The following is a 22,468-nucleotide window of genomic DNA, read 5'->3' as shown; positions in this document are numbered from 1 at the left end:
GACGGCAGGGTGGGTCCAAGCACTGACTCACGACTGAGTGGTGGCTCAGTGGTTAAAGGCTCTGGGTTACTGATCAGAAGGTCGGGAGTTCAAGCCCCAGCACTTCCAAGCTACCACTGTTGGGCTCTTAATCCTCAATTGGTCAGTTGTATAAATGAGATGCATGTGAGTCGCTCTGGATAAGGGCGTCTACCAAATTCCATAAATGTAATGTAAATGAAAGCTTCCTCACAACATGCACAGCTTTCTGAATGAAACCAGGACAGATCAGGGGCTGGATTGCGGTCGAGGAAGAGGACACTTCCTGGTTCACTGAAGTGCCGTCCTGTGCTCTTTCAATCACCGTCGCGCCAAGGGATTGAGCTGGTGGCTCGGAGGCCGAAATCGCTCTAAGATGCTGTGGGAGATTCATAGCAAAGAAACTGGTTTTAACCCTTACGTGACATACCTTAAAATGTTTGAAACAGATTTAAAGATTAACGTATGTATGAAGTTGCTCTAAATAATTTCCTCTTCCATATTTGATCCTGTTACAGTTATTTTCCCTGCATCCGAGCGAGTCTCTCTCTGACTTTCCGCCCCGTCTGCTTTAATGTCTAAAGGCTACCACGAAATGAAACATGCCTCTCCTATCCAGCTCATCTACACAGTTTACAGGGCACATGATTGCTTTCCCTGAGACTGACTTTCCTTTTTGGATCTGTGACTAATTGCTCTGAGGCACCGCAGATTAAACATGGAGCTCTGTTCGATACTCGACCCTGAAGCTCGCTCTCTCTCTCTCTCTCTCTCTCTCTCTCTCTCTCTCTCTGCCTCACATCATTTAGTCTTTCTGTTCTAGCTCTTTGCTCATTAGGGCAATAGGTATTAGTTAACCCTAATGCGGAGCTGAAATAATCAATTAATCTTCATTGTTGTAATAGGACGTTGTCGGATCGGAGCATATTCCTGCACCAGATAAATCCTAATTAGGCCGCGTCCATTGCTTCTGGCGTTGGTCAGTACTTTTGGAAAATCGCTCTGGTCACATATGTGTTTGTGTGCAAATAGGCTCGGATAAATATATCTGATGTGTAACGATTTATTCGAGGCGGAGGTTTTAATTGCATCCAGAGGCTGTTGCTAAAGCTGGGAGCTTTCTTTCCTTTATTTAACATGTTAATTAAACAGCTGCTGTTTTAGATTTATACGTTCTACCTTCCTCACTTTCTGCAAATGTTTCCGTTTAAAAGCTCCCTTAAATACTTGCATGTGGATGGAGTTGGTGTTTGGTCATAATTTGAGTAAAAAACTTTACAAAACATTTAGCAAGGACGCCTTGCTATACACGTAATGATCTATTGCTGTTGAATGTTTGTTTGTTTTTATTATTTTAAATATTTTTAAATGCATTGTAACGTCAAGCATATCATTTTATATGCCCAAAGACATCAGGAATATTCGCTGTGGTCCTAGGACATAGCACTACCAGTCTAATTTCTCACACAACTTCGCCAGGGTTTGCGTTAACCGAGAATTTTCCATCTCGGTAGCAACCAAGTGTGAAAACTGTAGCTAGCGGTTTTCCTTAATGAGAAATGTTCCATTTAAAGCTTGATTCAAAACGGCTTCCTGTTCACTGTAGGTGCTCACTACATGGGGTTTGACATTATAGTATTGTTGAATCTGCGTAGCATGTGAAACAATGGTGCAGCGTTTAACAGATTCGGATCTCGGGTTACGGTCTAATTTGGAGTTTCACCTGTTCTCCTGGATTTCCTCCTGGATTCTCCGGTTCACTCCAACCTCTCAAAAGCATGCCAGTGGGTGGATTGGGTGTGCTTAATTGCCCGTAAGTGGGAATGCACAGGGTGTGATGGACAGGGTCAGTTCCCACCAGTGTTCCCAGTGGGATTGCGGTTCTGATCCCTTTTTGGTATAAAGCCAGCTTCAGACTCGAGCACTGCTTTAACTTTGCCTGAAGCGATGTTGACACATATCCAAGAAAAGCACTTCCATAATTTCCGAGGCCGTTTATTGGAGCACCCCGTGAGTAACGGTACAGTACTGTGGGAATGCAGTCCTCCCAGATAGCTCAAACGTCCTATGGGGCTTCTTGCCTTCTGAACGCCTTGCGTCCGAGATGCTGTCAGTAGACGAGCTACGGCAGGCAGGACGCCGACGCCGATAACGAACCTTCAGCCACGTTCCCAAAACATGGCCGCCAGGACAACGAGGCCAAATCAGGACACTTGGTGTAGAGATGTCAGTGACGCACTCATCACACATGAAGAGGATTATGCGGTCAGCACAGGGTTGTTTTTCGTAGCTCTGGTGAGCTGTTGCAGATTATTGGGCCCGTGGGAGTGATGGCCAGTTCTCTGCTTTCCTTACCATGAAAAGGCCTTCTGCTTCTCCTCTACTAAACATTCCCTCATGCTCCGCGCCGAGAAGACTTATGATCGCCGTATTTTTTTTTACATTTAATCATTTCACGTGCGGCTGCCCCTGTCCAGACCCACCCGGTCACGTCGTGCTTGAAGAACTGATGGATTCGCTGCTTCGTGACTCTTACACACCTTTTATTCTGGACCAAAACCGCAGCTGGTCTCACTGTGACGTGGGTTAGATTTACGAACGCAGATACGAAGTCAGCCAAGCCAGAGCTGTCTCCATGTGTAGTTCTCTATTAAAAATAAATAAACTAAAAAAATTAAAAATAAGTCTGTTCCAGACTTGGATGATTTCACATACTCCAGGTGGATGTGCACACAATAATTCAACGGCTGTCACAAGACGAAAATGATGACTATTGAACCAAAAAGCGCTTCATTTCTTTTTATGCACTTTCAATCATTTCAGTATTTTCTTCTGCTTGCACAAACACGCTGAGGTTGACATCTTAATTGCTGAATTGGCCGTCCCCGTGTGACCCATTTCCCCACTGGGGGTTCGTCTGCCAAGCTGTGTCCGAAACGGCAACGTCTTCAAGCGTCTATTAATATGTCACACACGCAGAGCTGCGCAACATCCACTTGATGTTTGGCTTCTCCAGTCCTTTCCAAAGAGAGAGCTATATATTTAGTTTGTCAGGCTAAATCCGGCAGCCATCTGTACTATAATCTGTGTTTGACGTAACCTTTTCTGGACATCTCTCCTCCGCTGGAGGAGATGACTTAACGCCACTTTTTTCGGATATGTCACATTGTGTGTGAAGAGAGAGAGGGCGAGTGAGAGAGAGAGACCGTGAGCCACAAAACCCTGGATCTGGACTCAGAGCTAGGTGGTGGAAATCCCTTGTGTGCAATCCCGTGCATCAGCGAGTGTATGATTGGTCGGTTGCTGGGAGGGAAGGGAGTGGACCGGCCGTTCTCCAGACGGACAGAGGCAGCCCAGAGCGACCCACGGAGGAATTTGTTTACTTGTGGTGCAGCTTCAAATAACTGTGGCGTTTATACACCGAAGGACTGCTTTCCATTCCAGGCAGCTGTACAACACAAACAGGCCAAAGCGGAAGGCGTGGTGGAGTCGCAGCTCATATTTCCGTGGTTCAGTCATCATCAGATGGCATTGGACCATTTAACCAGGCAGAAATCCCCCAGGATACATTGTACTAAAAAAAGTTTACACTTACAAACATCACAAAGAACCTGACAACTACAGTCTCAAATGGCTTTTGAAGCTATAGCAGCACAAATGCAAATATGTGAATTTGCCAAAGTGAAAGGAACCAGGACTTGCTTCTGATAGAGGTTACTTTGGTTCAGTCTGATTTTCTTTGACCTGTCGTGAATCCTGAGCCTCGGATTTGTGATTTATTTGAAAACAAGGCGGCCTGTGGTCTGCTGTGTGATGATAATGCAGGGTAGTAATGTGCTGTTTGATTTATATTGTTAGGATGAAGGGGTATTTATGGTAAAATCCTGTTTTTCTCGCTGCCTGATTATTATTATTTTTTTGTACTGCCGGTATATTCTCTATATGCTGAGTTTTTTCAGAACATTTTGTGCAGAACGCAGATGCATGTACAAACGCATGTACACTATACGGCCGAAAGATTTAGGATATCCGACTACCGCATGCATATGTGCTTGTTGATCTTCCCATTCCAGATTTACTCCCCCTTTACTGTTATAATAAGCTCCACTCTTCTGGGACGGATTTCCACTAGATTTTTGGAGCGTTGCTGTGGGGATTCGTGATCATTCAGCTACACGAGCGTTACTGAGGTCAGACTCTGATGTTGCGTGGGGAGTTCTAGGGTGCAGTCGGTGTTCCAGGTGCAGTCAGGGCTCTGTGCAGGACACTCGAGTTCTTCCAGTCCAACCTTCACAAACCAGGTGTTCATGGACCTCACTTTGTGCACAGGGGCATCGTCATGCTGGAACATGTTTGGGCCTCTTGGCTCCAGTGAAGGGAAGTTGTAAAGTTACAGCAAACAAAGACGTTCTATACAATTGTGTGCTTCCAAGTTTGTGCCGATAGTTTGGGGAGGAATAGTAAATGGTCTGCACTTATATAGCGCTTTTTTAACCGTAGCTGGTTCTCATTCACCCATTTACACACACATTCACACACCAATGGTAGCAGAGCTGCCACGCAAGACGCTAATTTGCCATCGGGAGCAACTTGGGGTTCAATGTCTTGCCCAAGGACACTTCGGCATGTGGAGTCACGTGGGCTGAGAATCGAACCGACAGCCCTACGATTAGTGCACAACCCGCTCTACCACCTGAGCCACTGCCGCCCCAAGAACCACAAGTGTCATGGTCAGGTGTCCACCAACCTTTGGCCATATAGTGTAAATACAAGGCATTACACTGTAGCTCTCAACTCAAGTTGTCCAAAGGCTAAGCCATTTCAGATGAACGTTCGTCATAAGAGTATCCGTCTTTTTATTTAAATGCACGTACTGTGACGTGTAGCTGTACGAGCCAAGATACGCATAAACCTAAAATTTCCAGCAACAGACCAGAAGCAAGTTTAAAACGAACGAATGCTCCACAGAACATAAGACAGAAGAGTGTTATTGCAGGGAGGAAAGTGCTGCTCGTTTTCTTCCAATAAGAACAAATGGTTTTAGCTGGAGCTGATGACTTTTTTTTTTTTTATTTTTTTTTTCTTTTTTTTTTTTTTTTGTTGCTCGTCTCCCTTAGATGTATTACACTGGATGTAGTATTTTTAGCCACACACAGGAAATGCAGCGTCCTCGTCTCTTCAAAACGTTATTGTTTGCCCAGCGTTTGGCCCCGGTGTCTGTACATGCGGTTGTTGTTATTGTATGTCGTTATTCTTGCAAATCGAAGCCGCCGCAGCATTTACAACAATCGCCTTCTGTTCTTCTCTTCCCAGGCCTTTGGCAACGCGAAGACCGCCCACAATAACAACTCGAGCCGCTTCGGCAAGTTCATCCAAGTCAACTATCAGGAGAGCGGCACTGTCCGAGGGTAAGAGAGCGCTTTTGTGCTGCTGCTGGACCGCAGCCAACGTGACCCGTCACACTGAGCTAGGACTTTCATTTTCCAGCAGAATATTCGATGATTGATTTTTAAATTTTTTTTTTTATTTTAAAATACCCAAAACATTTATTAGTAGCGTAAAGAATATCAACAGGAATAGACATGAAAAGCCACTTCTAATGCTCAGGTTTTCTCCCGATCGCCACACGAACAGGTGACGGTGTAAATAAGAGATAGGAGGAGCGTGACACTTTAATGCTTGTTTAATGCCAGGAAATTTTTCCAAATTTTAATCGCGATCGTCCAATTAAACGTTCTCTAGAACCATACACTCGGACACGTCAGACACTTCCCTGATGATGACCCTGTGGCTCTCGGTCACCAGCACTGCTGACGACGCTTGACCTCAGCTCAAACTCTTAACGATAACTCCAGAAACCCACGACGTCTTTTCGTCGTCCGGGATATCGTTCATAAAGTGGACAGGAGTTGGGTGAAGGCGGCGATGAGAAATCATCTGTTGATAACCTTTTTGCATATTTAGCTAGCATTAAGCTTTGTCTAGATTTGGCGAGAGGTGTGGTGTATCTCAAACACTAATGAGTGTCAGCCAGGCATTTGTCACTGTCACTCTGACTTCCTGTTTCAATAGGAAATACTCGGCGCTAAGAGGAAAGGTGAAGCACTCTGACGGTGAAGCGTATAAATCATGTCTGCCCTGACTGGCCGAGCTCTTCGCGTTTTGTCAAAACCTCTGTTTAATCTATAAGTGTTTTACACACCGTACATGTTTAGACACACAAATATCCCTATTCTACCATTATTGGTGCATTAGCAAAGGGGTATCCAGCTAGCGTACACATTAGCCTGCAGTCCACGTAAAACCACTTCCTAATCAGCCTTCATACATCAGCAGCAGGCGTTTTTGTGCTGAATTACGCCGAGGTAAAAATAGACATCAAAAAGCAACGGCTTTTGATGTCTGGATCCTTTGATTGGCTTCCCAATCGGCAGGAAGAGAGGAGCGTGCAGTCGGGTTTCCTCCTGACGTTAGTAGCTCCATGTAAATGTACATAACGTAACGAGCTGTCCTTTACAGCTTCCTTTTTTCCGTTACGAAACCCCTATATTTCAGTACGTCTGTTCTAATTACAAATTGTACATACTAAAATATTAGGTGAATAGAGAACTGTTCGATATAATGTAACGAGAAATCTCTAGATCATTCTAATGAGGTATTAGTAGTACGTTACATGTTTAGCTTTTACACTTGATGATAGTCTACGAGCCTTTTGTCGGTAGGATTAACAGGTATACTTTCCAAGTGCGTCAGCCTTTAATAAAGCGCCCGTTAGAGTTGAAGTAGGATTCAAGAGTGAGAAGTTCCACTAGGATTTAGCTTTCCTTATTTAATTTCCTTATTTCATTCAGTAGTGGTCAGGTAAGGAATAAAACGGTGGCTCAGTGGTGATCATGTTTGCCTCGCGTCTCCAGGGTCGGGGGTTCGATTCCCACCTCCACACTGCGCGCACGGAGTTTGCATGTTCTCCCCGTGCTTCGGGGGTTTCCTCCGGGTACTCCGGTTTCCTCCGCCAGCCCAAAGACGTGCGTTGAAGGCTGATCGGCATTTCTAAATTGTATGTTAGTGTGTGAATGGGTGTGCGAGCGTGCCCTATGATGGGTTTGCACCCCGTCCAGGGTGTCCGCCGCCTTGTGCCCAGAGTTCCCTGGGATAGGCTCCAGGCTCCTCTACACGGGTGGATGTACGACTGGGTGGTGCGATGAGGCCGACATGAAGCATGGTTGTTTTTCAGTAACCGCACGTCCCATGGTGTTTTATTCCTCTTGAACCACAGCAATTTGGCAACGATTACAATTTCTTTATTTATTAATAAACGGCGTATGTTTTCATCAGTTTATAGTTGCATTTAACATTGTGGAACATCCCCCTAAACAAATTACTTCCTGTTATCACTTGTGTTATAACGGCTATAAACAGTCGTTCCCTCACCAGACATTTATTTATTTATTTATTTATTTATTTATTTATTTATTTATTTATTTAAAAATCTGTGTTAAAGTTAGGGGAAAAGGCCCATCTGGTCAAACTACTAACCAGAAAGTCTTTTATTTATCTTCTGTCACGACTGTTAGAAAGTTCTGACACTGGAGACTCGAGTTAAATGTCCCCTTCGCCAGATCACCCATAATACATTCTTCTTTGTTAAATAACAATGCATTTTTTTATCAAATAAAACACAAGAAACTCCAGAGGTTTTATAATTTTTGACGAACAATGTACATACAGCGTTGATTCTTAAAACTGTTTCAAACCGGATATAAATATTTAGTCATAAGTTGTTTTCTATCCCCTCTGTTCCAGAGCATATGTGGAGAAGTACCTGCTAGAGAAGTCTCGGCTTGTCTATCAGGAGCACAATGAAAGGTATTTATTTATTTATTTATTTCGTATTTGTGTTTTACGTCTCCAGCAGCGTGTGCTAGTGCTGAACACAATGCTTGTGTATTGGCTGTTGATTAACCTGCGTCACACTAAATAAATCCTGTATTTGGCTTCGGCTCTGACCCAGTGGCAGCGGAGTGAATAAATCCACTTTTGTGTTGAAAAGGTCACATGTGGGAACGATTTGCGCCACACAGACTGCGCCGTCTAAGCCGCGTACACAGCCTCGCAGTCACACGTAGAGAACTCGCCCTCCGAGCAGCCCACGGCGATCGGAAACGCTAATCTCTCTGCTTTTAACCTTGATGGCGTATGAAGGATCCGGTGGTTTCTGAGCACCAGACCATCATTTCCTGACAGAGTGGGCTTTCAGCTCCATGAAGGCTCACAGTCATTTGCTTTGTATCAGGTGTGATATGAAACAAGAAGAGACGCCTCGGGGATCAGCAGTCGCTCACGGCTGTACACGGCTAATATAACGTTAACAACAACAAATGAACAACAAATCAGCTGAACGTTATTATTATTATTATTATTATTATTATTATTATTATTGTGGTCTACAAGATTTCATTCAGTTCAGCAATTTTCCAACAAGAGTAATTCGCTAACGAACAACACAGTTTAAAAAATATATATATATATATATTTATTTTATACATTTTTATATGTTTACAGTTGCATCTAATGTTGTGGAACGGCAACGAGAGAAGTTAGATCACGTTATCGCTTATGTTATAACAGATGTATAAACCCTCAAGCCTCTCTTTTTTTTTAAGAAAATTCAACATTTTTAACGTTAATAAGACTTTAAAAAATATATTAAAAAAAAATCTTGTCATGTTACAGAGAAACCCGAAAGTACGAAACTTACTTTAATAAACTCTTCATGCACTTTTTATTTTTATCTGCAATATATTTTCTGTAGTTTTTTCTTCCATATGGCTTGTGTTTTTCCCCACTTTACTGGTCAATAAGGTGTGTGTGTGTGTGTGTGTGTGTGTGTGTGTGTGTGTGTGTGTGTGTGTGTGTGTGTGTGTGTGTGTGGTCTATGCTAATGCGTGATACATGGATGCACACTAGGTGAGAGAGATTTAGTGTGTGTGTGTATGCATTAATGCTGTCATGGTCGCTTATTGAGACAGATTGCTGACCTCAGACTTCCACTGCTTAGTGTGGGGCTCCCTCCAGCTCCAGCTGCTTTGTGACCCTTGACCTCCAGCAGCATGCCCTGCTCACTGACCCTCTGCGGGGGGGACATGAGACACACACACACACACACACTCTCGCTCTCTCTCTCCCTCTCTCTCGATCAGCACCGTATGTCTGTACCAGTGGAAAACAGTGTTGTGTTTGTTGCTCCTGACTCCAGCTGGGTTTTTTCCTTACAGGAACTACCATGTGTTTTACTACCTGCTGGCAGGAGCGAGCGAGGAGGAGAGGACGGCGTTCCACCTCCTCAAGCCTGAAGAATACCATTACCTCAGTCAGGTAACCACACGCTCACCGGAGCCCCGAACGTCTGATTATTTCTGAAGTGTCAACTTGTGTGTGGGTGTGTGTGTGTGTGTGTGTGTATGTGTGTGTGGGTGTGTGTGTGTGTGCGCGCGCATCAGTGTTCTGCTCACCGAAGCCCAAACTGGATGGAAGAGAAAGCCGTGTGCAGAGGAAACTGTAGCCTCACATAGAAAAGCTAATCTCTTACACCAGGCTTTCATTTCCCTAACACACCACTTTCTCTCTTCCGTGCGTGTGCTGTGCGTCGTTACCGTGTCCCACGTGTCCCCTCATACAACCGTGTGCTTGTAACAGTATGTACGCGCGTGTGTGTGTGTGTGTGTGTGTGTGTGTGTAGGGCTCAAAATTTGTCATCGTGCGCCTGACTGTAAACTTTCTTGGCTGTCCTCCCATCACGTCTTCCTTTTTCTCTCTTTCTGTCCATATTTCCACCCAGTGTGGAGGTGTACATCATTCCTCCGAGATCACCATGCATCATACGAGACAAAGCCGAGGCTTTCTGTCTCTCCGTCGAGCCTCTTCCCTGTGTCTTAGTCCAGAAAACGAGGCGTAACGTCCCACTGTGCAGGGGGAACAGAAAATCGCTCCATTTATCGAATGACCTTTTTGAACGGTCTATAAAGCAGGCAGAGTTTTTATGACCATCTAAATAACGTGATGTGGAACGCGCATTCATTTAAGCATTTAAGGTACGATCTACCCCCAACCAATCTTTTTTCTTATTAACAGCGTTAAGTGCCATTAATACAGTCACGTGAGCACCAAAAAGGTGCGGTCGCTGGCATCACCTGTCGTAAAGGAAGCGGGTATGTTTGGTGGTAGTTGTTGTGTGATAGCAGAGTTGGCTGATGGGTAGGGACTGGCAAAATATACAGTGTTTTTAGTTTAGAATGTCAAATAGTGAATACAAAGTATTCAAAATATACTTACTCTTATTAGTGCAGTGACGAACTTTAGTTTATACACTGAACACGTACTCAGAAACTAACCACACGCTCTCTTTCGCTCACACACACACGCACACGCACGTCTTACACAACCATGTGATGGTCGCTTGGCAGCCCCAAAAGCTGGGGTGTGACTGCCAACAGGCCGTCTTTTCATGCCCCTCTCGCCCGTTTCTCCGCTTTCCGTTCCCTTTCAGACAGAATGCTGGCTTTCACGCTGCTCCTGTAAACATGTTTTCGCTCTCGCAGGATAGATGTGGAAAATAATCACAAGGAGATTTATGTCCGAGATTACCAGCTGTCCTCAAAAGTAGCCAGTGCGTGCGTTAGTGGTGCGTTAGACGTTTTTCCTGAGCACCGTCAAAGTTCCACTCTTTCTCAACCCTCGGATCAAGTGACACTCCTAGGAACGAGCAGAAATGTCGAGAATTTCACCAGTAATGCCCAGAATTCCACGCACACGCTCCAACCTAGACGAGTTGCATCAGTTTCTGTTTATTTAAAGAGTAGGCGTCGCAGTCTTTTTTTTTTTTTTTTTTTTTAAGTATCTGACGGTTATTTGTTAAGCCACTTGCACTGCACTCAGCCTGAACTTTACATTCACACCTGGTATGTAAGTGATTAAGTGTGTGACATCTGTCCAATACACAAGTTCACAGCGTAAAGAACGCCAAAATGTAAACGATCTGAAAAACGTCGACGTGTATGTAAAGCAGATTTATTCTTTACCCGAGTATAAAGAAAGACCTCTCGCTCTCATTCCAATGCATTTCCAGCATTTTATTCCTTACATTTTCCAGTCAGGCTTCTTCACAGATCTCAAAGATCACGATGCAAACGATTGAGCTTTTCCCCGGCTACCAATCCAACCGAGCTTTATTCATAAGCAGCGTTTGACACGTTTGTAAAGAAACCAAACGGCCATCGTTTCGCAGAAGGATCGTCTTTTCATTTCAGTCGCAATACAGATACGAACCGTGCGAATTTATTGCAGGTGTGACAGGGTTCGCTTCAATAAAGCTCATTCAGTAGTTTCGTTACTTTCCAATATCTTAATAAATACAAAGAATCTGATTTCGCGAACAAAACATACGAGTTCACACCAACTGAGTCATGTGGTCGGATGTGAAGGAAGTCAGAAGAAACGTTACAGATGCTAACCAAGCTTCAGAACATTTCATACAGAATAAGTCCTAGAAATAGTTCTGAATATCCGATATTTTTTTTAAAAAATCTCCGTGTACTTGTGATTTGAAGTTATTTATATTTAAGAGTTGGAGCACATTTAGGTTTTGGGTCAAGTATAATTTTTGATTCCGATTCCGACTACTGGTATCATTCGGTCACCATGCTCGCTGACTCGTGCTCGTAAACGTGCTCCACGCGATACTGTGATACTATAAGTAGAGATCCATGGGTTTTCCCGATAGATTTCCTGATATTTAACCATTTTTCCATAATCGGATATCGTTTTTTTTTTTTTGTTTTTTTTTTATATCGAATCCACCGATAAATGTTTTGAGAATTGCGCACAGGTGAGCAGTGGTGTACGCAGGACAAATTTTACTTGCTTTGCTTTAGTTAATACACTTTATTTACCATAACAGCCATTCATGTACAAATGTGTTGCATAAACGCTCGATATGTAGTTTAAGCAGCTCGACGTTTTAGTAACGGTGCACGTTTATTTATTTGTTATTTCTGCTCTGTATTTATCGGCGTATAAATAAGAGATGTTTCTTTGTTTTGTTATGTATGCATATCGGTTATCAGGCGCACAAACATGCAAATAATCGCTATCCGTCATAAAACATCAGTATGGGTCGATCCCGGAGTGCTAATAAAGAGACGAGACGTAATTCCAGCGACCTGCTCTTCTCCACTACAACTCTACTCGTCACTAATGCAGCCAGATAATGATTTAAAGCGTATGAACATGCACGGGTGCCCCGTTCGTGACCGTTGTTTAAACCGGAAAAGCATAACCAGAGCTAAATATACTGTTCAGTGATGTCCTTGACTGATTTATTGTGGTAGCTCTATCAGTAAGTACCAAAAAAACACGTCACCGTGGGGGAGGATGGTGTCGGTGCATCGCTGCTTTTGACACCAACATCATGTTGACTTTTACTTAACTTTTATTCTCTCTTATTTTTCCATTCCTGCTTATTATTGTGTGTGTGTGTGTGTGTGTGTGTGTGTCTGTGTCTGTGTGTGTTTACTCCTCATTAAAATGAATGAGTGATAGAGATGACTGAGCTTTTGAACAGATTTGTTATTCGTACAATCCCGTGTCATGCATGAGTCGAAGTTAAATGTCCCTTTACGCCTCACTAATATACCGCATGTAGAGAGTGTGGAATGTCTGAATGTTGCCTAACCTCGTGTACCTTACTTCCAGATGACAAAGAAACCACAGAAACCGCACTGGGAAAGTTACTATGAGAGCGAACTGGTCAGTATTTGTGTGTTAAACAGCGTGCGTGCGTGCGTGCGTGTTGGCGCTGTAGGGATGTGGATCGCTGGCTTCCTCACCCTTTTTTCATTATTTTTTAAAATTTATTTATTTATTTTCCTCCCATAGCTCTTGCTTTACACAAGAGACCGCCCTCATGCTGTGTGTGTTTGACTGGGATGTGATTTGGGTGTCCCCAAATCATTGCAAACTTGGTTAAGATTAAACAGCTGCTGTTGTGGGGTTTTTTTTTTTTTTTTGGGTCACTGTGCGTCATAGAGCCTCTTAAATAAAACCCCATGCGAAGCCCAAAACGAGTACGCACAGTACACCTAGTGTATAAACCTCTCACCTGTGTATTTCTAGGTCCGATTCTAGGCTATCTGCTAGCAAACACTGGCCAGATTGAACAAGCGGTTGATAAGTAAGAGTACAAACACACTCGTATTTGCATTGGGAGCGGCTCCACTTGTTGACTTAGCCTCGCAGTAGCCACTTTGCCAGCCCTCTGAACCATCCTGATTTGAGTCGAGTTGCTCCTGAGCTAGACCTTTGACCTCAGAATGAGTATCTTGGGCATTAAAGGTTAAACTCTGAGCTGCATGACAGCTTTTTTTTTTTTTTTTTTTGTGATAATTCTGTAAAAAAAAGTTCTCATGCACGAAATCAGTGACCAAAAAAAAAAAAAAATGGTTTGTGTTGGTGTGAGTTTGCCTTTTGCTTGTTTTTAGTCATGCGGTAATTGCACACTTGTGAATGCAGACGCGATATGCTCATTTTGACCAACAGTTAGAGTGATTCCATTACCCTCCTACCCCTCCAAGTTTCTTTTATGGTCTTGCGAAAGCTCGCTGTGCCCTTGAGTGAGTAAGGAATGTTATTAATATCAGTGGAAATAAGGACCCTGGTGAATTTCTGCTCCGTGCCAAAATATTAATCCTCTGAATGCAAGCAATTCTGTAATAGCTGTCATGCCACTTCGAGCTTAAACCATAAAACGCCTTCCTATAGCTCCGAGTTTGTTGTGCTTGGAAAGCGCAGTGACGGTTAACATGAGGAATTACCCCTTCTGCAGTTTCTACGCTGGAAACGTGAACGCTAACAGGCTGGATCCTGGCCTCAGCCTGGCACTGATTTATGTTTCAGAGCTATTTGCCTTTCCGTCGCTCCGGTATGCCGTAATTATAGGATCAATGGCCGAGGTGGGAGATGAAGGAGACGCCGTCTCATTACTTAAATGGTAAATGGCGCACTTTTATATAGCGCTTTTATCCAAAGCGCTTTACACTGTGTCTCATCCACCCATTCACACACACACTCACACATTAATGGCAGCACAGCTGCCATGTAAGGCGCTAACATGCCGTCGGGAGCAACTTGGGGTTCAGTGTCTTGCCCAAGGACACTTCGGTATGTGGAGTCACGTGGGCTGGAAGTTGTGTAAAAGCGCTCGTGTTCGAGTCTCTCGATGCCAGCTCAAAGATTCTACTCTCAGTGACAGTTTTCCTCAAGCACAACACACTCTCCCTGGGAGTCTCAATACCTCCCACACTTTTTAACTATCAAGCCCGGGAGGAAAGGGAGCACTAACAGACATCCAAAAAGCGGTGTATTTTTATGACTAATCCGAACCTAACAAGTGTAAGAGACCGCACCTATCTCCATTCAGTGACTCCTACAGACTTGAGTTTCTGTTACGTCTGGGCTCAGACCCATTACGTTTTAAACCCCGTTAAACATGTGCTACGTCTAAAATGGCCCCGAATTTATTCTCCTTTCTTATTTAGACGACCTGCTCCTTTGCTGTAGGCCCAGCATGCAGTACACCGCTGCTCAGCTCCATTTCATTCAATCTATTAAGTACTAAATTGCTGCTTCCCTTATTGCCTTTGCACATGAGCCAGATTTCCCACTAAAGCACGGTAAATTTTCCACTACATGGGCAGAACATACATATGCTACTATTCACCAGGCTCCTTATTTCCAACCGGGAAATTGCCCGGTTTAACCAGATTTCACAGTGACAGCGTTTCGAGTCGCCCGGCTTGACTCGGCAGCTTCGCATTCACAAGCGCGATTATTACTGTTTATCGCTGGGTGATGTATATCAGTAGTGGAGTTTCCGTCCTTCTGTTTTTATGCAAATATTTAATTTGAGCCTAAATATCTCCTGATTGACTAAATGATACAGAGCAGTGTTCCTGTCTCTCCAAGGCTGTGTGGCATCATCTCACTGCCTCTCTTGATAATATTCTGGTAACCGTGCTGGATGTAGATATTCGTACTTCACAGCAGGTCTAAATCACTGGTGGTTTTGTGAAAACATTCGGACGGAAACTCTTTGCGTATTGGCGTGGGAGGCCCTGCTGGACACGCGAATGCAGCGTACACGTTGTGCATGCTTGAGTCGGACGCAGCGGTGTGTAGCGAAATGGAGGTGTGGCGTGTAATTGCACCTTCGGGGAGACCTCACGTTGCGGTGAAGAGTTTTAATGGACGGTGACTCTCTGCTTCTTGAAACCAGCAGGACTGCTTCACAGTGGAAGGAGAGGATCTGAAGCACGACTTTGAGCGTCTACAGCTGGCCATGGAGATGGTGGGGTTCCTGCCGGCCACACGAAAACAGTGAGTCGCTCACAATACTCTCTGTAGTGAACGTTCACGTACGGATTTGAACGATCTAACTGGTTGTCCTTTTCGTTTCCTTTCCTCGCAGAATCTTTTCTCTGCTGTCGGCCATCCTTCATTTAGGCAACATCCGATATAAGAAGAAGACGTACCGGGATGACTCCATCGATATCTACAATCCTGAAGTTCTGCCCATCGTCTCGGAGCTGCTGGAGGTATAAAGTCTGAGCATCCTCGCTCATGTATTATACTGTATATGTGTTTGTAGAGTCAGTTTTACAGCATCCAGGTGAAATTATCCGCTCAAGCAAGAGTGAGACTTTGCCATAGATCACCTACTTGCAGTGTGCAGTTTACCAGAATCCGTTTCTGCACATAGAAACACACTCTCTCTCTCTCTCTCTCTCTCTCTCTCTCTCTCTCTCTCTCTCTCTCTCTCTCTCTCACACACACTCACACACACTCACACACACACACACACACACACACACACACACACACACACACACACACACACACACATGCACTCACTCAGTCAGTGCTGTGCTGGTTCTAAAGTTTCATTAAGGTTGACCCCGGAATGGAGAGCTCTCACTCACTCACTCTCTCTCACACACACACACACTCTCTCTCACACACACACACACACTCGTGCTTATTTCAGGATGTAGTCGAAGCTGACTGTCTTTCAGGCGTCTCAGAATTATCGGCTCTCGAGTCAGACTCTGCAAAGATTCACAATAACCCGAACACTCACACCGCACAGCTTTCAGCTTGCTGAAGCGCTCACGCTGCACGACTTTAATCACACGATCGTCTGTTCTGCAAAGAGAACTACTGGAGGGATAGTGCAAAACAAACAACCCGGGGAAGGTCTGAAAATGATTTCACAAGGAATTGTAAATGTAATATGTTCTTGATCAGAATGTTGATCTGAAAAACTTGGCCAGATGCATTGCATTGCAATATTGGGAGTATTTTTTTTTTTAATTTTATCATTTTCTTTCAAAAACTTTTGAAATAAGATTATAATGTTCTGGAAAAGCGTTTTTAAGCATTACAGAAAGTGAAATTTTTGTTTTCTGAGCCGTTGCAGGAGTGAACGCGAGCGAGCTCTGTCCTAAATACAGACACTACAGATATATAGCCGTTGTTCTCTGCTGGAAATGTTCTTAAATGACCAGAATCTAGTCAGCGTCGACCATTTTGTTGAAAAGGAGATGCTGAATGTTAACCTAGCTCTTTGTTTTTTATTATTATGTTAAATCAAAGCCCTGGCACCTTCTTGAAAACAGACAGGGTTGTTTCTTGCTGTAAGCGGTAATTTAGGGCCTCCGGACCACCAGGGGGCCCCGTGATTTATTTTTTAAAAAATTATCAAATAAGCATAAGTAGAGCAGCCGTTACTATCGTTTGGCGAGAATCTATAAGGCAGAATAGAAAATGCAATTGACCTAACTAAATTTGGTAATTAACTCTAACTCTAAAGAAGATTACATAGAAGCAGCGATCATGAAGTGTTGATGTTTATCTGGTGCTAGGGAACACACACAAAAAAGAGGAGAAACTGACCCAAAACACCCGAAAGAACTTAACGTCAGTATATCAGAGTTATTCAGTTTTATCCACTGTCCTGCTTCCTCTTGTAGAAAAAGCTTAGTGGCTGATTAGCTAGTTAGTGTACAGAGTTAAATATGTTAACAGGCTAACACACATTAAGCTGACCGTTCGTTACTACTAGCTCTGACTCATCCGCGTTGACCGTTGACTCATCTAAGATTATGAAGTATTGATTCTGTTCGTTCTTGTTCATTAAGTGATATGATTGGATTGCTGGCTCTGAGTAAGTTAAACAGAAGTGCATTAATTCCATTTTCTATGTAGTTCTGTGGTTTTCATGCACCATGAAGTTGAAAGAGAGGCAACGCATGATTTCCTCACAAATGATTTCCTGTGAAAAAGCAGACCGTCTTAAGAGGAACGTGATACGTATTTAGAGCTTCGTTTATACAAATCTTTCCATAGAATTCTTGTGAAAAACGATTCGTTTCACATATTTACTGACCCAACACCTGTTATTAAACTTCCACTGTGAAACTGTTCCTGTTCTTTCTCAGTTCAGAGGAACGTGTCGGTTCTCGTGCCGGTTAATTCGCCCCCGTACGTTACAAATGCACTCCGTAAAGATACGAAGGAGAACACCTGGAGTGTTTTAAAACTGACTTTATGTAGTTTTGTAACAGATGGAGTTCAGATCACATTTGAAGGAGCCGTTGAAGCAGCAATTCAGAACACTGCAGGGTTGAAATTATAACCTCGCTGACATTCAAATCTCCCTCCTTGAGCATTTCGGGAGGTTATAGTGCTTTTTGCAACTCAGTGGAAGGGTGTGATTTCGGACCTGTGATGTGATAATTAAACCTGAGTTCATAAAATGTAATGCCAAAAATGTGCTCACTAGCAGCTTGTGTATCTCACTGTAGAATATATTTCAATATAGCTATTGGAAGAAAGTTCTCATGTCCACTATCTCACTACATGTGTGAGGTCGGGAGGCTGACCTTTTTGTCTGAATGTAAAGGTGTGCAACATCAGCTGCCTTTAAACGGTTTGGCAGTTGTGGCAAAGTGTTTTCGAAAGTATCAAATAGTCACCCACTTGTTCACGGGACGTTACGGCTGGCTGCCAGTTTAACATGAATGGGCCCGGAAGTGAAAGATGCTGGTTCTGCAAAAAGGAGCAAGACTACAAATGCTCCTTTCTGGAAATCAAAAATCCAGTATCTCAGAGTGTTAGAATAAAGGATTTATAATACAGAAATGTCGCAGTGTCGCATTCCTAGTGTCAAGCCACTCGTGAACCAGAGACGACGTCAGAAGCGTCTTACCTGGGCTAAGGAGAAAAAGAACTGGACCGTTGCTCAGTGGTCCAAGGTCTTCTTTTCAGATGAAAGTAAATGTTGCGTTTCATTTGGAAATCAAGGTTCCAGAGTCTGGAGGAAGAGTGGAGAGGAACAGAATCCAAGCTGCTTGAAGTCCAGTGTGAAGTTTCCGCAGTCAGTGATGATTTGGGTTGCCATGTCATGTGCTGGTGTTGGTCCACTGTGTTTTCTCAAGTGGAGAGTCGATGCAGCGTCTACCAGGAGATTTTAGAGAACTTCACGCCTCCGTCTGCTGACGAGCTTTATGGAGATGCTGATTTCCTTTTCCAGCAGGACTCTACACCTGCCCACAGTGCCAAAACTACTAGTAACTGCTTTGCTGACCGGGGCGTTACTGTGCTTGATTGGCCAGCCGACTCGCCTGACCCGAACCCCATAGAGAACCTATGAGAGACACCAGACCCAACAATACAGACGAGCTGAAGGCCGCTATCAGAGCGACCTGGGCTTCCAGAACACTTCAGCAGTGCCACAGGCTGATCGCCTCCATGCCACGCCGCATCGATGCAGTAGTTCGTGCAAAAGGATTAAAGCCCTGACCGAGTATCAGTGCATAAATTAACATACTTTTCACAAGGTCGACATTTCTGTATTATAAATTCTTTATTAAAATATTCCGAGATACTGGATTTTTCATGTCCATGAGCTGTAAGCCGTAATCATCAAGATTAAGCAATAGAAGGTTTCAGATATTTCACTTTGCGTAATGAATCTAGAATATAGAAAAGTTTCACTTTTTGAATTAAGTTATGGAAAAAATCTAACTTTTCCACGATATTCAAATTTTTTGAGATGCACCTGTACATGACTTTTTCACAGGTCCTGCAGTGAATTTGTAAACAGAGTTGTAAACAAGCTCTCATGGTGAATGAACTGAATTACACCTGGATAACTGTCATGCTCTGCATTCCAGGTGAAAGAGGAGATGTTATTCGAAGCCCTGACGACGCGGAAGACGGTGACGGTGGGAGAAAAGCTCATCGTGCCCTACAAACTGGCCGAGGTGAGGACCGAACGAGCGCAGACTTTTATTTATTTCACACTCCCGAATCTTCCTCGTTCTTCAGCCGAGACAGAAAATTCCACACTTGGCAGTTTTTCCAGTCCTTTCTCATCTGTAACACAGCCAAGCTCGGATTCGCCGTATATTCGCATCAGAATCCGATCTCTCAGCGTGCGCCAAATGCAGCTCTCCGTCCTTATTTAGGAATTCTCCGTTTCGTGACGAAACTCCGTCGCGAGCAGCCGTGACCGTGACTTTTACACACAGCTGCTGAAGTGGATTTGAGGCGTAACAGAGTTATTTAAACTATTATTCTAAGAGAACAGCAATCATTCCTGATTTCTGACAGCAAGATTAGACTGACAGTACGGACTTGAGGAGGAGTGCGTAATTATGAGGACGTCTGCGTAATGCGCAGCAATAACCTCCTCGAGGTGCTTGAGTGACGCGGCTCTAATGCTTCAGAATATATACAGAGATGACGGAATGCTTACACAGGGACAACTTTCCATACAAATGAATAATAAGCGAAGAGTGGAGAGTGTATATGAGTTGTGTAAAAGGTCCCACTTCCCACTGTTTAGACACGTTGCGGTCTCGGTGTACGCAAGTCTGCTGTTTTACTGTAAACTGTAGAGAAGTTCTTTACAGAAGTAATCCTATCCTGTGTGCCGCCTTTTATTTTCTGACCTTTTCCTGAGGTTGAAATAACAGTCGGTGATTAAGTTTTTGCCGTAAGAGATGAAGATGCAAAGACTCTCCATCCATTAGCAAGAAACAACCATGTAAGCTTTTATATACAGTATACCACACTGCAACTAAAGATGAATATGGTATGGCATTGTACACGACAGAGTACTGCTGAATTCTCAGAACTGATTAATCCGAAGATGTCGATTCACGCCCAGTTAACAGCAGCTCTGACACAATAGCTGCAAAACAGTATGCATTATTGTTTCCATAGTAACGATAATAAGTTACATAAGGATTTGAGTTGTAGACGTGCCACAAAAACTGAAAAAAAAATAAAAAATGGTTTCCAGTCTCCAGTGTCAACACTTTTTCAGACACGGGAAAGACTTTTAGGTCACGTGACGAGCGGCGTGAGGGGCTGGTGAGGGAACGACTGTTTATAGCCGTTAATGTAAGTGATGACAGGAACTACCTTGTTCGACAAACATTTCGCAACATTGACTGTAACTAAAAACTGGATCAAAACATAATAATAAAAAAAATCACAATCTTTGGCTAACAGCTGGTATATAAGGAGTAAAACACTTCAGGAAGGGCTGTTCTAGGAAAATTAATAACTTAATTGCGCTTTGTACCCGGCTGCATCACACCATCCCATCAGTGATCGATTGTTTTCTTACATCGGTATACACCCAAGCGCTTTATCCCTTATGAAGCACTGCAGCAGAATGATTTCGATAACCTCAGCGTTGTGTTTGGCTTTAGATTCGGACCCGAGATATTCGCTTCGAACGGATTCAAACCATTTTCATTAGTGCCACCTTTAAAAATAAACAAAAGTCACAGCTACTAGTGATGTTCCAGCTAATGTAGGCCCACACACACACACACACACACACACAGACAGGATCACAGATGGCCGACTTCCTGCCTGATGCACACTTTCCATCAGGAACCCGACACCAGGGCTATTAAACACTCTTTAATGGACGCAAGCTTCTTTTAGCTCGGATCCTAAACCAGCTCTTCTAACAAGCGCTTCCTCTTAATAGCAGTGTATCTTGTAGCGTAAGGATTGTGCTTTACAGTAAGCAATAATAAAAGCAATAATAAGAAGAGATTGTAATAAATTGTGCATGCACTAAGTGGGCACCTTGTGGCTGATTGACGAAGCGTAATTGTATAAACGATGTCACATGCAAATGATACTCAAGTGAGGTTTTAAATGTGTTTTTGCCACGTTTATGAATAACTCCTTTAGTAAAAACCAGTTAAAGGGGGTGAGATGAAACGAAATACTGTTCAAAATACTTTATAAACGCGTTATAAGCAAGATGACATGATTGTGGGTTTTTAAAAATTTATTTATTTATTTTAAAGATACAGAACGAACAATGTGAACATAAAACCAAATGGCTTAAACAGTATAATTTGATAAGTGGACATCTTAAAAATCAATTTCCTTAATATAATCTCAAAGAGCAGTCTATATTTCCTGAATTATATCTGATTTCTGATGGATGATGGATAAGTTAATTGGAGAAAGGTGGCAATTTGGGAAAGCCATAGGTTTATCAGTGAGGTCTGAGGAATTGACCATAATAGTAAAATGGGTTTAAAAAAATAATAATAAATGTATGTTCTAGGAGATGATCATAAAGTATCTTTCAGTTAGCTAATAAGTAAATATAGTTGAGGACAAAATTTTAATTGTGTATTAAAGATTTCTTGGATTTTAGAATGAACAGTTATCCAAAAACGAAAAACACGCCCTTGCGTGACATTTAAAACATGGATGCAGTCAGTCGCACTGGTGTAAGGCAGATCCTATTATTGAAATTAAGTTAACAGCGGAAGTATATTTACTTGTTTTTCATGGTGTATTTACCAGATGATTTATTTATATTTTTTTTTTAGGCAAATAGATTTTTAAAAACCGAAAACACCAGGTTTAAATCTTTTAAGTCTGCACATCAGACTAGATAAAGAGGACAGATGTTCATTTCTTACAAAAGTACTTTCTTTGTTGCTGTTCAATCTCTGTCAGACCCGACGAGTCCAAGGAGTTTAATCTGTGCTGAATATCTAACATGGTGACCTTTCACCATTGTGAAATAATGGGCACGAATGGGTTTAACCAAATTTAATCCCTGCCCTTCGGGTTTATTCATTTGCACACGCGATTGCTGTTCCAGAAGTCTTTCGGGTTTCAGTGATCCACGTTGCAGGTGCTAAATAAACTTATTTGCATGTCATTTCACATGAAGCCCGGAATTGCATACTCATTAAAGCAAATATGCAAAACAGATTATTGTTATTTTTTTGTTCATTTGAAAGACCGAAAGTCGAATCGGTTAGTCTTTCTGCAGGTTTTATCAGGT

The 22,468-nt window shown here is 43.0% G+C and overlaps 1 protein-coding gene across 6 annotated transcripts in view; it reads left to right on the top strand.

The window, feature by feature from the left end:
• The window catches only part of myo9aa (myosin IXAa), a 123,887-nt gene that overhangs the window by 54,180 nt on the left and 47,239 nt on the right, over positions 1 to 22,468 (top strand). For 3 of the 6 annotated variants that reach the window (XM_017478026.3, XM_017478028.3, XM_017478022.3), the window contains exons 3-9: positions 5,332 to 5,426; positions 7,822 to 7,884; positions 9,294 to 9,393; positions 12,769 to 12,822; positions 15,347 to 15,447; positions 15,539 to 15,665; positions 19,305 to 19,394. In XM_017478026.3, coding sequence (XP_017333515.1) covers positions 5,332 to 5,426; positions 7,822 to 7,884; positions 9,294 to 9,393; positions 12,769 to 12,822; positions 15,347 to 15,447; positions 15,539 to 15,665; positions 19,305 to 19,394 — 630 coding nt within the window. The remainder of the gene's footprint in view (positions 1 to 5,331; positions 5,427 to 7,821; positions 7,885 to 9,293; positions 9,394 to 12,768; positions 12,823 to 15,346; positions 15,448 to 15,538; positions 15,666 to 19,304; positions 19,395 to 22,468) is intronic. The other 3 variants (XM_017478023.3, XM_017478025.3, XM_017478024.3) reach the window with 3 other exon arrangements.

The sequence above is a fragment of the Ictalurus punctatus genome, chromosome 10 (genome assembly GCF_001660625.3).
Source record: "Ictalurus punctatus breed USDA103 chromosome 10, Coco_2.0, whole genome shotgun sequence".
Taxonomy (NCBI): domain Eukaryota; kingdom Metazoa; phylum Chordata; class Actinopteri; order Siluriformes; family Ictaluridae; genus Ictalurus; species Ictalurus punctatus.
The sequence above is the reverse complement of the archived record's forward strand: the minus strand, read 5'-3'. Positions and strand labels throughout refer to the sequence as shown.